Raw genomic sequence first — 16,536 nt, 5'->3', positions numbered from 1 at the left:
CTTTGATTTTCAACAGGAAGATTTGCTTAAAGCATTTGATGAAGGAAACGGAAAGGTATTTTTCAAGCTGTGGGAACAGCACATTTTGCCTCAAACTGGAGTTGATGAGCAGCTGCCTCAGAAATTGGAGTTTCACCTTCAAGTTCATTTTGCTATCTTTCCTCTGAAGAATTCTAGAAAGTCTGTAAGTTGCAAAGAAACGTAGATCTTTGTTAAACACGTACTAATACGTTGAGTGAAATTTGTACTAAAAATTCTCTTAATCTTTGATTGATGTATTTAGCAATGCTTCAGTTTTTGCTTTTAAAGAAAATATTATTTTAATATTATTAACATTTTAATTGCAGAAGCTAATATTCTTATCATATTTAAAAAGATATTTAGACAATTGATTTGTAAGATATATTTTCAAATGCTATCAAAGGTATGGAGGTCATATTTCAAGGCCTCCCTGTGTGTGTCTCTCTCTCTCTCTCTCTCTCTCTCTCTCTCTCTCACACCCTCACACTCTCTCTCACTCTCTCTCACTCTATTAGGGCACTGTATTGGCAGCCATTCTAAAGAAATATCCTGTGTATTTAAGAATGGTACAGGGATACTCAAAATATGTGGGACAGAGGCAGGGGGAAAGTCTGGATGTGGAAACCGAGAGGCTAAGGTTTATTGTTAGGTAGCTCCGAAATAGGAGGTGATGGCCCAGGAAGGAACTGTGTTTCAGTGTTATGTTGTGCCAGGGATGAGTGTGGAGAGTGCATTTTTGTTTTTGGTGCTGTCACAAAGCTGGTCGTTTTTCCTAAAAGCTGTTCCTTGTCTTGGATACTGTGTCCTTGATTTTTTTCAGAGAGGTTGTAAAATACTCAGAGCTCCGAAACGGCTGGGTTGGGTACAAAGATAAAAGGGTATTGAGAGGCCTTTTTGTCGATATGTAAACAGATGAGACTTTCGGCCATAGCTTTTATGTTTAGAAGTGACCTGTATAATGAAAGGGGAGTGGCCAGTCCTGGAAACTGAAGTTAAATGAGAGTCAGTTCAGCAGTGAGCTTTGTGGAAACAGGCTGCTCGACTCTCTCTGTCTCTTTCTGCCCTACTAACTTTGAACTGTTTCCTTTGTTTCGTTTTTTGCTCTGTGTTTAAGGGGTTTGTTTATTGGGACTTGTGTATATTCAGAACAGCACGATTTGGGATAGTCTGTGTTCTGTGGGTATTCTATATTCTGTTCTTTGTGTTTCATTCCGTAATTTACCCAAACAAATTGCAAAGTTATGATCTGGGCTGCCTGCTTAAGAATGTTTTGAGTGGTCTGGCCTCGTACATAACAGTGCAGGGGTTCTGGGAGAGAGAGGGAGACTTTAAGCGGGGAGGAGTGTGATGTAAATTTCAAGGGAGCAGAAGGGCTGAAAATGCAGTAAAGGAGAGAGTACAGTTTCAAACTTGTGAACAAGGGAGCATTTAGCTAACTCAGAATTAGGAAAACTTGAAATCTGAGTTACTTGCAAATGAATATGGTGTCTCTAGCTTAATTTTCCATATATTAGGAGCTACTGTAAAGGAAGGATTATGGTAGATGCATTTGTCATGAGCACAGTACCAGTTTTTAAATTTAAATCTGTGATTGAGATCTGAGATGCAGTTAGAGGGATAATAACAGCTATTCAAAATATTCCACCTTTGTGAAAATGCAATGGAAACTTTGAGTTGTGATCTCACTAGCCAGTGGAAGACATATCTAATGGAATAGAAGTATGTGTCAGTTATTTTGAAAACAATTTTGCTAACTTATGCTTGTTATGTTGTAGCAATTTAAGTACTGTGGTATCTAGCAAACAAGCACTCCCTTTGTGTTATGGTTTTAAGTTTACTGGGGTTGATGCTCATTGACGATGTTGATGAATTCTTCTAATTCTGCCTCTGTGAGACCCAATTACTCCATATGTCAACAAATAAACAGATAATGTTACTGTCTGACTGATTGCATCATCTAATATAGGAGTTATTGAAAATTAGAGAGCTATCCCTGCAATTCTAAAAGGTGTATGTATGTGTCTATCCATATTTAATCTCTCAATTTAGGATCAGAGATATAATTAACAGTTACCACTGCATATTAGATATTTTGATGTATTGACAGTCGTGTTGGCAGGAAGGAAAGCAAACTGATAGATGATGGCAATGGACTACAATGAGTTAATAAAATTTAACTTTCTCTCAGGACAGCAATTTTCTGAGTACAGTATACAGTGCACTGGTCTAACTGCTGTTCCAATGTTATTAAAAAAAATGTAACCAGCAGATGGTGGTGTCTTACCACTTTTCAAAGTGTCATATTATCACAAAAATGAGTTTATCACCATTGTTTGCAAGAGGCAGCTTAACAGTATGAAATGTATAAATAAAGATTCCTTGCTAGTTCGAAGCAAAGTAGACAAACCAGAAGTCTAAAGTTCATTGCACGCAAGTTTGTATTGCTTTAAGTTTATCTTAGGTCGTGTGACAATCAAAGAAAGTGATCACTTTAATGATTGCTATCTCTCCTATAATCACATCTGAGCAAGAGTACTTTTCCCCATAAGGGGGAAAAGAAAAATTAGCAAGTGTCTTAAGAGAATAGTATCCAAATTGTAAGAAGGGGGCAGTGTTTTCAACTACCTTCAGCCAGAGGTGCTGAGTGGATGAGCCTTCCACTGAGGGCCGCAACATCACAGATGCCAATTTTCTGTGCCCACATCCAAGAAGATATGAACCAGGCCTGGACTGACAAGTGACAAGTTATGTTTGTGCCACACACACTCAATGACCATTATGACAAGAGAGACTGTAACCATCTCCCCTTGATATTCAAAGCCATTACCATCATTGTATCACCTATGATCAATGTTGTAGGCGACTGCATTCACCAGAAAATCAACTGAATCGGATACAAAAATACTGTGGCTGCAAGTGTTGATCAGAGGCTGCAGATGATTCATTCCCTGACTCCCCAAAGCTTCCTTACCATATATAAGGTATAATTCAGGAGTGAGATGGTATAGTCTCCCTTGTCTAAATGAATGCAGCTGCAACAACATACAATCTCCCCTTCATCCATGAGCATCATGCTATTAATTACCTTCACTATTCAATTCCCCCATTACTGCTGCAATGTTTACCTTGTACATTGTCAAGAAAGATGCAATGCAGCGTCTTGCTCAAAGTTTTTTTGACATTACTTTGTAGACAAGTGCCCCCATCACTTAGAACCATGGTTTCTAACACACACAATCATAATTGAAAGATTGACAGCAGAGTCTCTCACAATCGATCTCCTTGTTCACCCATGTTCCCTCACCATGTATGTTTGACAATTGATGTCACCACTTGCCTGCTTTCTGTCATTATACATATGTCAGTCATAATACTGCTGCATGACCTCCACATCAGGAAGCTATACACTAGAAGAAAGTAAGTACAGTTAATAGTGTTTACCAGCTTGTTACATCGGATGTCAGCTTGGTTGCGTTGGACCATCATTGCTCCCATAAAACATACATTACCCTGCAATGCAAACAAATGAATAAGAAATATGCTAGGAACTAAGGTGTGAAATCAGTATATTACATTACTACAATGCAGGAAGTTGTTCAGTCCATCATGTCAATGTGGACTTTCAGCAAGAGCAGCTCAGCCAGTCTCTGTCCTCTACCCATATGCTGTAGACCTGTAGTTGTTTTCTCCATAAGCTAATTATATAATGAGATTAGGGTTAGATCAGTTGTCAGGCATGCATGCTAAAGAAATGCAGTGTCACAAAGCTGGTTTCTTTTTTCTAAACCATGATCCTGCATGTTTATAGTTAGTATAGTATATCTGTGTTTTTAAAAAATGTGTTGCTGGAAAAGCGCAGCAGGTCAGGCAGTATCAAGGAACAGGAGAATCGATGTTTCGGGCATAAGCCCTTCTTCAGGAATGAGGAGGGTGTGCCAAGCAGGCTAAGATAAAAGGTAGAGAGGAGGGACTTGGGGGAGGGGCGTTGGGAATGCGATAGGTGGAAGGAGGTCAAGGTGAGGGTGATAGGCCGGAGAGGGGGTGGGGGCAGAGAGGTTGGGAAGAAGATTGCAGGTCAAAAAGGCGATGCTGACTCAGAGGGTTGGGACTGAGATAAGGTAGGGGGAGGGGAAGTGAGGAAGCTAGAGAAATCTGCAACACCATGGCAAGACCATGGCAACACGACCTTGGCCTCCTCCATCGCCAGACCACGGCAACACGACGCCTGGAGGAAGAGCGCCTCATCTTCCGCCTAGGAACCCTCCAACCACAAGGGATGAATGCAGATTTCTCCAGCTTCCTCATTTCCCCTCCCCCCCCCCACCTTATCTCAGTCCCAACCCTCGGACTAAGCATCGCCTTTTTGACCTGCAATCTTCTTCCCAACCTCTCCGCCCCCACCCCCTCTCAGGCCTATCACCCTCACCTTAACCTCCTTCCACCTATCGCATTCCCAACGCCCCTCCCCCAAGTCCCTCCTTCCTATCTTTTTTCTTAGCCTACTTGGCACACCCTCCTCATTCCTGAAGAAGGGCTTATGCCCGAAACGTCGAATCTCCTGCTTCTTGGATGCTGCCTGACCTGCTGCGCTTTTCCAGCAACACATTTTTCAGTTCTGATCTCCAGCATCTGCAGTCCTCACTTTCTCCTATCTGTGTATTTCGACTGCTAACAGGGGCTAGGAAGGGTTTTAAAAATGGAGCCATCTTTTGGTATTGATGGTTCATTTTTTAAAATGGTGGAGGTGTCACAAAGCAGGTTCCTTTTTTTCTAAAAGCTGTTCCCTTTTCTCAAGGATACTATGTCCTTAGTTTTTATCAGAGGGGTAATAAATCGCTCTTGGTGCCAATTAGTCTGATTCGGTACAGAGATTAAAGGGTATCGAGAGGTCATTTTGTTTATATGTAAACAGATGAGACTTCAGGCCAAAGTGGTCATGTTTTAGGAGTGACCTGTATAATGAAAGGGGTGTGGTCAGCTCTCCAGCTGAGCAGTTTAGTTCAGAACTAGTTGGGAGTTCAACAGTGAGCTGTGTGAAAACAAACTCTTTACCCTTCTAACTTCAACCTGTAAGCATGTGTTCCATTTGTACTGGTTTTAAAGGGGGTTTGCTTACTGGGACTGTTATGTATATCCGGAACAGCATAATTAAATCTAGATTGGATGGACTGAGTTCTGGAGGGGTTCTTTATTCCGTTCTTTGTGTTTCATTGTGTAATTTTGTGAATGAATTTCTGTCTGTTTTAAAATCTAGTAGTCAACCGAGCTACCTCACTCTGGGTAATTTTCACTATACACTTAGTGAAATAACTTTCAAAGTTATGGTCTAGGCTGCCTGCTTAAGAGTGGTCTGGCCTAGTTCATAACAGCAGGCAGATGGTGATATCAAATGTCAAAGGCTCTGCAATCAATCTGTTGATTTAATATCAGAGCACTGCAAGTCAACCAGAGCCCTGGAGAAATATCATGACAATGGAAGTGACTTTCCATACCTCCACGTTTGAGAACAGCTGGCAGCATTCTGAATTATCAGAAGCGTGGATCCAAAGGCCTATTACATGATGACCAGCAGCAAGTGAAGCCTTGAACTGCAAAGTGAAGCAATAATGATGAGTGATCAACCTGGACCAGCTAAAAACAAGCCTAAAATGTGGAATGTGAAAATCAAGTTCTGTTCAGAATTATGTGTTACCAAAAACAGTAAATGCAAGGCTTGTATCCTTGAGAATCACGTTTCAGGCAAAGAAAATTGACAAGCTGAAGCGCACTTCCAAAGCTCAACAATCTTTTTTTTCTTAACAAACAGCAAAAGGTCAGGTCTGCACTGAAACGCCATTTCACTTTATGGCAAAAAACAAAAACTCATTCACAAGCAGCAAAGTAATCATAGAAGCAGAAACTCTACTGTTTAATTCAAAGACTTCAAGAACAAAGAAGAAATAATAACAACAATCCAGGGCATGTTATGTGTCACTTGCACAGTAGCAAGATGTGTGTGTGAAGATGTCTTTTCAACAGCACAATATGAAGGACTGTGGATGCTTCTCACTGCAGTTCGATGAAAGCATCATCATGACAAAGTCCAGCTAATTGTTCTCATGCACATGCTCCTTAAGGTGATAACAACGAAAGAGAATTTTCTCAATCTTTTGCCCCTTAAAAAAAATAGCTGCATCAAATTCAGCAAAGTATATCCTGAGAAAAACATTCCAATCAAGAAGTAGGTTTCCACCACAACTGATGGTGCATCAGCCATGCTTGGTACTAATGCAGGCTTTGTTGCATTTTGAAGAAATGATCCTAATTTCCTCTAGTTTGTCACTCGCCACTGGGTAATCCATAGTGAGCATCAGTGACTAAAGTTGTGGACTTTTCTCCTGTAATGAGAGCCATTGTTAAGATTGCAAACTCGAGTTGAGCAAGAGCCCTTCAATGCCACTTGTGTAAATCCTTGTTTCATGCACTTAATGCTGCCGAGTATTAATCCTCTATGCTGATGGGAGATGGTTAATTTGAGGGAAGGACCTGAAAATCTGATGCCTTAAATTAAAGAACGAAGTGTGCAATGAGCTATCAGACAATGCATGGTTGTTTGTCATTGGGTTCCTTTCAGTCCGTGATTCTCCCAAGTAAGTAGTGAAATGCTGCAATGGAGAAAAGAAAAATGGTTCCATTCATAAATTACCTTTGGATAGCTGAACACAAAAGCAGAAGAATTCAACAGGCAATTTCAGGAATTCGAAATGTGATGGAGCAAATTATTATGTTTGTCTCAAATCCATTCCTTCAAATAGACATAAATGGGTTGATGACCAAATTCCATCAGGCATTTGATTTTCAAAGCATTGGAGTTGATTTGGAGATAATTATTATGCAGTTACATTGAGCTGAAGTCAGCTCAATGGGCAGTGATTTTTGGGGACTGATTAACAGTGACTAAATTCAATCATCCTTTTGAAGTGAATCCTCTTAAAGTGAAAGCTCATTTTGACTGTACATAGCTCTGAGAGACAGTGTTCTGCCACATGAGAATGATCAAGCCCAAGTATTGCAACCTTCTTAAATACTCATTTAAAGAAATGTTTCTGAAGAACTGTCCCTAATTACAACCCAGACTTCGAGGCACTGGTATTGTACAGACACAGATGTCACACTAAGACTTGTTGAGCAGAGGACAAAAGGCAGGAATTTGTGTACATTTGGTTTTAGATTTATATAACACTCAAGTTAAACTGTATTCTAAAGCTTCTTTTAGATCGTGGGTTGCATTTAAATTCAGCAAATGATCTTCTGCTTAAAAGGGTTGAAGACCATTGACTTCGAAAGACAAGCCCAGTAGGCATTTGGTATCATCACCACCTTGATTTCCCACCACATGTCACACATCATTTGTAACATAGATATGTATCACCTTGATTGTTACTGTACCAAAATCATGTAACTCCATTTTCAGACTTGTGGGAACATGAGTTATTCAGTATTTAGGGAATATCGGTGCTTCTTGCTGTCGATTCTTAACCTTGGTAGATATATCCTGTTGATTTGCTCTTTTTACTGTGTATGTGCAGTAGACAGGAATAGGTTGGTTGCTTAACCTTCCCACATAGTCTAAATGATGACTTTTTTTTCCTGTTCCCTTTTCTCCACGGGATCTACATGAAACAATTTCTATCATTTGGAGTCCACACATAAATTCATCCTCCTTGTATGTTTTTCATAAGGGCAAAGGTGCAGCTGGCATTTGTACAAATCTAGTTTTGTAATATGACTGCAACAGAATTGCTAATTGAGGGCTTGTCATTACTTCTCAATTTCTTGGCATATCTTGACTTGTAAACACCACCTTTTGTAAATGAAAGAATGTTTGATATAAGTATTATCGCACGTGCTTATATTTCTGCTTGATTATGGAAGGAGAAATAGATCTGTTTGTATGATGGGAGAGATATTGTTATATTGAAGATTAGCTTATCAACTTTGACATCCATTAGAATAAGGAATGGTTGAGAGTAAATGCTGTAACTTTTTATCCAATTGCATCATCATACTTAGCTCATTTTGTTCCAGCTCTGTTTATCTTATAAGTGAAAAGCTCTCTTTCTCTTTCTTCCTCTGTCTCTCTCTTTCTCTCCTTCTGTCTCTCTCTCTGTCTCTCTGTCTCTCTCTGTCTTTCTCTCTTCCTGTCTCTCTCGCGCTCTCCCCCTCTGTCTCTGTCTCTCTTCCCCCCTCTCACATAGACACTCATATGAGAGTTTGTGGGGTGAATTCGTACTTGGAGAATTATATTTTATTTTGCTTAAAAATTGCATGAATCCATGCATTTATAAATACATAAATTATAAATGCATAATATAATAAATTATAACTGCATAAAGGTGGATAAATCCTCAGGACCAGATCAGGTGTACCCTAGAACTCTGTGGGAAGCTCGAGAAGTGATTTCTGGGCCTCTTACTGAGGTATAGTCACAGGTGAGGTGCTGAAAGACTGGAGGTTGGCTAACGTGGTGCCACTGTTTAAGGAGGGTGGTAGGGATAAGCCAAGGAACTATAGACCAGTGAGCCTTACGTTGGTGGTGAGCAAGTCGTTGGAAGGAATCCTGAGGGACAGGATGTACATGTATTTGGAAAGGCAAGGACTGATTAGAGACAGTCAACATGGCTTTATGCATGGGAAATCATGTCTCACAAACTTAATTGAGTTTTTTGAAGAAGTAACAAAGAGGATTGATGAGGGCAGAGCAGTAGACTTGATCTATATGGCATTCAGTAATGCGTTCGACAAGGTTCCCCATGGGACACTGGTTCGCGAGTTTAGATCTCACACAATACAGGAAGAACTAGCCATTTGGATACAGAACTGGCTCAAAGGTAGAAGGCAGAAGGCAGAAGGTGGTGGTGGAGGGTTGTTTTTCAGACTGGAGGCCCGTGACCAGTGGAGTGCCACAAGGATCGGTGCTGGGTCCTCTTTCTTTTGGAGTGCAGGTACATAGCTCCTTGAAAGTAGAGTCGCAGGTAGATAGGATAGTGAAGAAGGTGTTTGGTATGCTTTCCTTTATTGGTCTGAGTATTGAGTACAGGAGTTGGGAGGTCATGTTGCAGCTGTACATGTCATTGGTTAGGCCACTGATGGAATGTTGTGTGCAATTTTGGTCTCTTTCAGATTGGAAAGATGTTGTGAAACTTGAAAGGGGTCAGAAAAGATTTACAACGATGTTGATGGGGTTGGAGGATTTGAGCTCTCGGGAGAGACAGAATCGGCTGGGGCTGTTTGCCTGGAGCGTTGAAGGCTGAGGGGTGACCTTACAGAGGTTTATAAAATCATGAGGGGCCTGAATAGGCAAAGTCTTTTCCCTGGGGTCGGGGATTCCAGAACTAGAGGGCACATGTTTAGGGTCAGAGGGGAAAGATATAAAAGAGACATATGGGGCAAATTTTGCACACAGAGGGTGGTATGTGTATGGAATGAGCTGCCAGAGGAAGTAGTGCAACATTTAGAAGGCATTTGGATGGGTATATGAATAAGAAGCATTTGGAGAGATATGGGCTGGGTGCTGGCAGATGGGACTAGATTGGGTTGGGATATCTGGTCGGCATGGACAGGTTGGACCGAAGGGTCTGTTTCCATGCTGTACATCTCTGAGTCTGTGACTCCATATGAATCAATTATGATGCCCATTAGTTTGGAGAATCCCTCAGTTCAGTATTTTTCACAAGCGATTAGTTTTATGTTCACAGTAAGGGTTTGGAGAAATATGGACCAAATGCTGGCAAATTGGACTACATTAATTCAAGATATTTGGTTGGTATTGAGGAACTGGACTGAAGGGTCTGTTTTTGTGCTGTGCAACTCTATAATATCATTTTTGATAGTCAGAACAATTTTTCCATTATCTGAAATTTGTTTCATTATGTCTGCCTTAAAAGGGATAGTATACTCCAGAATGCAAGAATTCCTTCTAATTTTGGCTTGAATATAACTATATATTTTGTTCAATTGTTTCCTGTTTTTTTCTGAGAGGCAAAAAAATGCCATCTTGATGGACCTTTTTATATTTTATCCTAAAATTACTTGTTGGATTGATGTATTTAAAAACAATGATGTATTGAGCTACAAGGCATTAAAAAGGTAGTGAATGTGATCATCAAAAATAAATTACTATGTCCTCTTAGAATATATTTTTCTCTGTTTTTATGCGGCTAGACTTTTTTTGAATGGCCTTTCGTAGGCTTCATGTACCTTTTGAGAGAGGAGAGAAACAAAAAAATCAGAGTGAAATTTAGTAGTTGATTTCTTGGGAGATTTCAGATCATGCCTTGGAAGAAAAATAAGCCTTAAAAATAAGCAATATGGAAAATAGATTGTAGAAAGGAAATTTGAAATCTGTTGAACAGATGTTCATCTTTCAAATGTTGGTTTTTTATTTAACAGGACAAAGATGATATGGATGAAAGAACATCTCATTTCAAAAGCTATCTGGAAACCAGAGGTGCTGCATTAAGTCAGACAACAGAGTTTTTGCCCTTTTATGCACTTCCGTTTGTCCCCAATCCCACTGTACATCCCTCCTTTAAGGAACTTTTTCAGGTAAGTGTTGCTGCAGGTATCAGAGAAGGATGTCTTGCTAACGTATAACCTATTTAGATATGTAACAATTTCTCTGCCTTTTAATGACTACTTTCTTCCATGTACAGAGATATGTCAAATTGCTTAATTTTCTAAAGGCCTTGTTTCACCATGACCTGTGAAGGGTGGGCTTTTACATACTGATGATAGCTGGCATGATGATAGAAAGAAAATACTATATTTCTCTGTGTACTGTTCAGTGTTGTTGTGTAGCAATGGTACCACACTTACAGTGATCTAATGAAATGGGTAAGGTAAGTGGAGTTGCAGGTAGAGTACATAATTCCAGCTAAGGGATCTTGAAATCGCAGTCTAATTTGAAGGGCACATTAATTTGTAATGTCATAATTATTTGTGAGTCAGAGTACAATCTTCATACAGCTTAGCACTTGCCTTGTTTAGATTTCCAGTAGCAATTTAACTTTTTAATTATTATTTCTGTTTCCTTTCTTGCAAAAATTAGTATTTAATATGGAAATATTTACATTTGGATAGCAACTTGCATAATATCTGAATTTCCCCAAGAGCTTTACAACCATTGCAACACTTTTGAAATATAGGCAAAAGTGAGAACCAATTTCTAGAAAGCACAGCTTCAAAATCAGTAACGAGACCTACAATAAATTAGTTTGTTCTGGCTGTTGTTTTCCGAAACATAAGGAAAAGCCAGGGAACTACAGACTGGTGAGCATGACTTCAGTGATGGGCAAGTTGTTGGAGGGAATCCTGAGGTACAGGATTTACATGTATTGGGAAAACTAGTGATTGATTAGGGATAGTCAACATGGCTTTACGCATGGGAAATCATGTCTCACTAACTTGATTGAGGTTTTCAAGAAGTAGCGAAGAGAATTGATGAGGGTTGAGGGGTGGATATGATCGGTATGGACTTCAGTAAGGCGTTTGGCAAGGTTCCTCATAGTAAACTAATTAACAAGCTTAGATCACATGGAATACAGGGAGAACTAGCATTTTGGATACAGAACTGGCTTGAAGGTAGAAGACAGAAGGTGGTGGTGAAGGGTTGCTTTTCAGACTGGAGGCCTATGACCAGGAGTGTGCCACAAGGATCAGTGCTAGGTCCACTGTGTTTCATCAGTTACATAAATGATTTGGATGAGAACATTAGGAGGTATAGTTAGTAAGTTTGCAGATGATATCAAAATTGGAGATGTTGTGGACAGCAAAGAAGGTTACCTCAGAGTACAATAGGATCTTGATGAGATGGACCAAAGGGTTGAAGAGTAGCAGATGGATTTTCATTTAGATAACTGTGAGTTGCTACATTTTGGAAAGGCAAATCAGGGCAGGGCTTATACACTTAGATTCATAGAGATGCACAGGACGGAAACAGACCCTTAGGTCCAACTCGTCCATGCCGGCGAAATATCCTAACCTAATCTAGTCCCATTTGCTAGCACTTGGCCCCTATCCCTCTAAACTGTTCCTATTTGTGTACCCATCCAGATGTCTTTTCAATGTTGTAATTGTAACAGCCTTCACCACTTCCTCTGTCAGCTAATTCTATACACATACCACCCTCTGCATGAAAAAGTTCCCCTTAGGTCCATTTTAAATTTCCCCCTCTCTCACCCTAAAGCTGTGCCCTCCAGTTCTAGATTAGACTTCTGGGGAGTGTTGCTGAACAAAGAGCCAGTGGAGAGCCGGTTCATAGTTCCTTGAAAATGGAGTCACAGGTAGATGGGATAGTGAAGAAGGCATTTCGTATGCTTTCCTTTATTGGTCAGAGCATAGGAGTTTGGAGGTCATGTTGCAGCTGTACAGGATATTGATTAGGCCACTTTTGGAATATTGTGTGCAATTCTGGTCGCCCTCCTACTTAAAAGGGGTCTCCCTCCTATTGAAAGAATGTTGTGAAACTTGAAAGGGTTCAGAAAAGATTTATGAGGAAGTTGTCAGGATTGGAGGGTTTGAGCTAGAAGAAGAGGTTGAATAAGCTGGGGCTGTTTTCCCTGGAGCGTCAGAGGCTGAGGGGTGACCTTATAGAGGTTTATAAAATGCTGAGGGGCATAGATAGGGTAACGAGATAAGGTATTTTCTCTGGGGTTGGAGAGTCCAGAGATCATAGGTTTAGGGTGAGAGGGGAAATATTTAAGAGACCTAAGGGGCACCTTTTTCACGCAGAGGGTGGAGCGTGAATGGAATGAGCTGCCAGAGAACGCTGGTACAATTACAACATTTAAAAGGCATCTGGATGGGCATATGAATAGGAATGGTTCAGAGGGCAATGGACCAAGTGCTGTGAAATGGAACTAGATTAGTTAGGATATCTGGATGAGTTGGACCGAAGGGTCAGTTTCCTTGCTGTACATCTCTATGACTCTGTGGCTTTAGTAAATTTAAGACACATATAATTTGGTCTTTCGTCACCCTGGTTAAGCTTAAAATCTGTTCTTACCAGGTCAAACAAGTAATCTATTTATTAAATCTTTGTTGTCCAAGCATGATATTGTAGTTAATTGAATCTGACTGGATGATCAAAATACATCAATGGTATAATGAATGCACTACGTTCCCCACATTAATTTGAAGATAAAGAAGAAAATTCTCTCTGTTGTATTTTTCATCACTATTGCGATCAAAAGTAGATTATCATTTCACTGTAGACATCACGGCCCTTTTTCATGAAGCAGTTTAGTAAATTGTTTGTTTCCTGTGATGTAAAATGGGCGGCACGGTGGCACAGTGGTTAGCACTGCTGTCTCACAGCGCCAGAGACCCGGGTTCAATTCCTGCCTCAGGAGACTGACTGTGTGGAGTTTGCACATTCTCCCCGTGTCTGCGTGGGTTTCCTCCGGGTGCTCCGGTTTCCTCCCACAGTCCAAAGATGTGCAGGTCAGGTGAATTGGCTATGCTAAATTGCCCATAGTGTTAGGTAAGGGGTAGATGTAGGAGTATGGGTGGGTTGCGCTTCGGCGGGGCGGTGTGGACTTGTTGGGCCGAAGGGCCTGTTTCCACACTGTAAGTAATCTAATCTAAAATGAAGAACAGATCTAGTGATTAAGTGAAAGGATTACCAAATGGACAATGGAATGCAGATAAGAATAGACATAGGAGTAGAAATTAGACCATTCAGCCCTTCGAGTCTGTTCTGTCATTCGATCATGGCTGATAGATTTCTCAACCTCATTCTCTAGTTTTCTGCCCATAATCCTGGATCCCCTTTACAATCAAGAATGCACCTATCTCTGTTTTAAATATACTCAATGACCAAGCCTCTGCAGCCTTCTATGTCAGGGAATTCCGTAGATTCACCATTCTCTGGCTGAAGAATTTTATCCTTATCTCCATTCTAAAAGGTCTCCCATTTACTTTAAGGCTGTGCTCTTGGGTCCTAGTCTCTTCTACCAATGGAAACAACTTGCCAACATCCACTCTGTGCAGGCCATTCCGTATTGTGTAAGTTTCAATTGGATCCCCCCTCATCCAGTATTGTTGTATTCTCAGAAGAGAAGTATAAGAGTTGCGAAAAGACCTAAACCATTTATTCCACATCGTCCATACGTATCTCACACCCACTCCAGGGAGTGACACACAAAGGGTTTGCCAAACTGATTCCTGGGGTGGCAGGACTGATGTGTGGAGGGAGACTGAATTCGTTCGGACTGTACTCATTGGGAGTTTAGAAGAACAAGAGGGATGGGGATCTCATTTTTACCTACAAAATTCTAACAGTATTAGACAGGATGAATATAGGAAGGATGACTGGGTGGGGTCCAGAACTGGTGGGTAGGGGGGGGTCACAGTCTAAAGGCTATGGACTCAGATGAGGAGAAATGTCCTGACTCTGAAAGTGGGGAGCCTGTGGAATTCTCTACCACAGAAATGGTTGGGGCCAAAACATTGAATGTTCTTGAGGAGGAATTGGTTATAATTTTTAGGACTGAAGGGAAAAAGGGTATGGGGGAGAAAGCAGGGAGCAGGGGACTGAATTGGATGATCAGCTCTGATCACATTGAATGGCGGAGCAGGTTGGAAGGGCCGAATGGCCGTTGGCCACTCGTATTGAGGAAGAGATTTCCAAAGATTGATGAGCTGTTATGAAGAAAAATATTCTTCTTATCTCTGTCTTAAATGGGTGGTCCCCTATTTTTTAAGCACAGCACCCCAGTTTTAGATTTAACTATTCAACCTACAGTTTCCCAGGAATCTATCTAGCTAGGTTATAATCCTATGTGTAGAGGATGCACATCATTAAAAGAAGGAAAGAAAATCCCAAAAGCTAGATAATCTATTTTGCTATACAGATATTTAGTATTATGAGTCTTAAACTTTGATTTTAGAACCGTGTTCTTCCCATCTGACTTTTGCTGAGTGAAAATACCTGAAGATGTATTAGTAATTAAGATTAGCAAGTAAAAATCGAAGACAACAATGGATATATTATTGTTGAAAACAAATTTGTGATAAGATATCAAGTTTCTGAGCATCCAGTTTCCACCAGCTATGAAAAGAACCTATTCAACAAATGTTGGAAAGTAAGAAGTGAATATTCCATCTCTAGCAGCCTCTCTCCATTTCATTCATTATGTGCAAGAGTATCTTGCAATATTTTCTAATTTGTTGCCAAGTTTGTCTTTTTTTTAATTCTACACTGAAAGGTTTTAAATAATGGCTGTTTTTTGTTTGAGCTTTTTATTCTTCTAATCATTTCTGATTATCTGAATTTGCTCTTTAGGATTCGTGGTCTCCGGAATTGAAAATGAGACTTCAAAAATTTCTGTCTGCAACTTTGAAAGTAACCAATGTTCCAAAGCTGCTGTCTTTATTTGTATCCTTTTTACTCTTCGTAGAAAAGTAAACTTCTTGTGACTGGTATTTAGTTCTGCAAAGGGAGGAAAGGGAGGTGGAAACTGGAAAAATGTAATGGATGACTATCCTTATTGTAGCAATGACTAAAGATCTAGGAGAAAGTGAGGACTGCAGATGCTGAAGGTAAGAGTCAAAATGTGTGGCATTGGAAAAGCACAGCCGGTCAGGCAGCATCCGAAGAGCAGGAGAGTCGATGTTTCAAGCATAAGCTGTTCATCAGGATGAAGCTCTTCATCTTCATCGCCACACTTTTGAAAATGACTAAAAATTGGCAAGCACCCATTGAGTATAGGAGTTGAAGGTCATGTTGCAGCTGTATAGGACATTGGTTAGGCCACTTTCGCGATATTGTGTGCAACTCTGGTCTCCCACCTATCAGAAGAATAGGTCTCCCACCTATCGGAAGTTGTGAAACTTGAAAGGGTACAGAAGATTTACAAGGATGTTGCCAGGGTTGGAGGATTTGAGCTGTAGAGAGAGGTTGAACAGGCTGGAGCTGTTTTCCCTGGAGCATTGGAGGCTGAAGTGTGACCTTACAGAGGTTTATAAAATCATGAGAGGCATGAATTGGGGTGGGGGAGTCCAGAACTAGAGGGGTAAGATATAAAAGGGATCTGAGGGGGCAACCTTTTCACGCAGTGTGTGGTGTGTATGGAATGAGCTGCCAGAGGCAGTGCTGAAGGCTGGTAGAATTACAACATTTAAAAGGAATCTGGATGGGTATATGAATAGGAACAGTTTAGAGCAGTGTGGGCCAAGTGCTGGCAAATGGGGCTAGATTAGGTTAGGATATTTCACTGGCATGGACGAATTGGATTTAAGGGTCTGTTTCCGTGCTGTACATCTCTATGACTCTGAGTAGACATGGAAGTAGAATTCAGAGTTCACGTTCAAGTCGAATCGCCCTTCCTCGCTTTCTGAGGAAAGGTCTCCAAATCCAAAACGTTAACTCTGATTCCACTTTACAGATGCTGCCAGACCTGCTGAGTTTTTCCAACAATTTCTGTTTTTATTTCTGATTTACAGCATCTGCAGTTCTTTTGGTTTTTGTATGGA

General features: G+C 40.6%; 1 protein-coding gene across 9 annotated transcripts in view; it reads left to right on the top strand.

The window, feature by feature from the left end:
• armc9 (armadillo repeat containing 9) overlaps positions 1 to 16,536 on the top strand; it is a 157,496-nt gene that overhangs the window by 20,070 nt on the left and 120,890 nt on the right. For all 9 annotated transcript variants that reach the window (XM_072572497.1, XM_072572495.1, XM_072572496.1 and 6 more), the window contains exons 4-6: positions 17 to 184; positions 10,453 to 10,608; positions 15,347 to 15,439. In XM_072572497.1, the coding sequence (XP_072428598.1) occupies positions 17 to 184; positions 10,453 to 10,608; positions 15,347 to 15,439 (417 nt within the window). The remainder of the gene's footprint in view (positions 1 to 16; positions 185 to 10,452; positions 10,609 to 15,346; positions 15,440 to 16,536) is intronic.

The sequence above is a fragment of the Chiloscyllium punctatum genome, chromosome 6 (genome assembly GCF_047496795.1).
Source record: "Chiloscyllium punctatum isolate Juve2018m chromosome 6, sChiPun1.3, whole genome shotgun sequence".
Lineage (NCBI taxonomy): Eukaryota > Metazoa > Chordata > Chondrichthyes > Orectolobiformes > Hemiscylliidae > Chiloscyllium > Chiloscyllium punctatum.
Note: the sequence above shows the minus strand (reverse complement) of the source record. Positions and strands in the feature narration are given on the sequence as shown.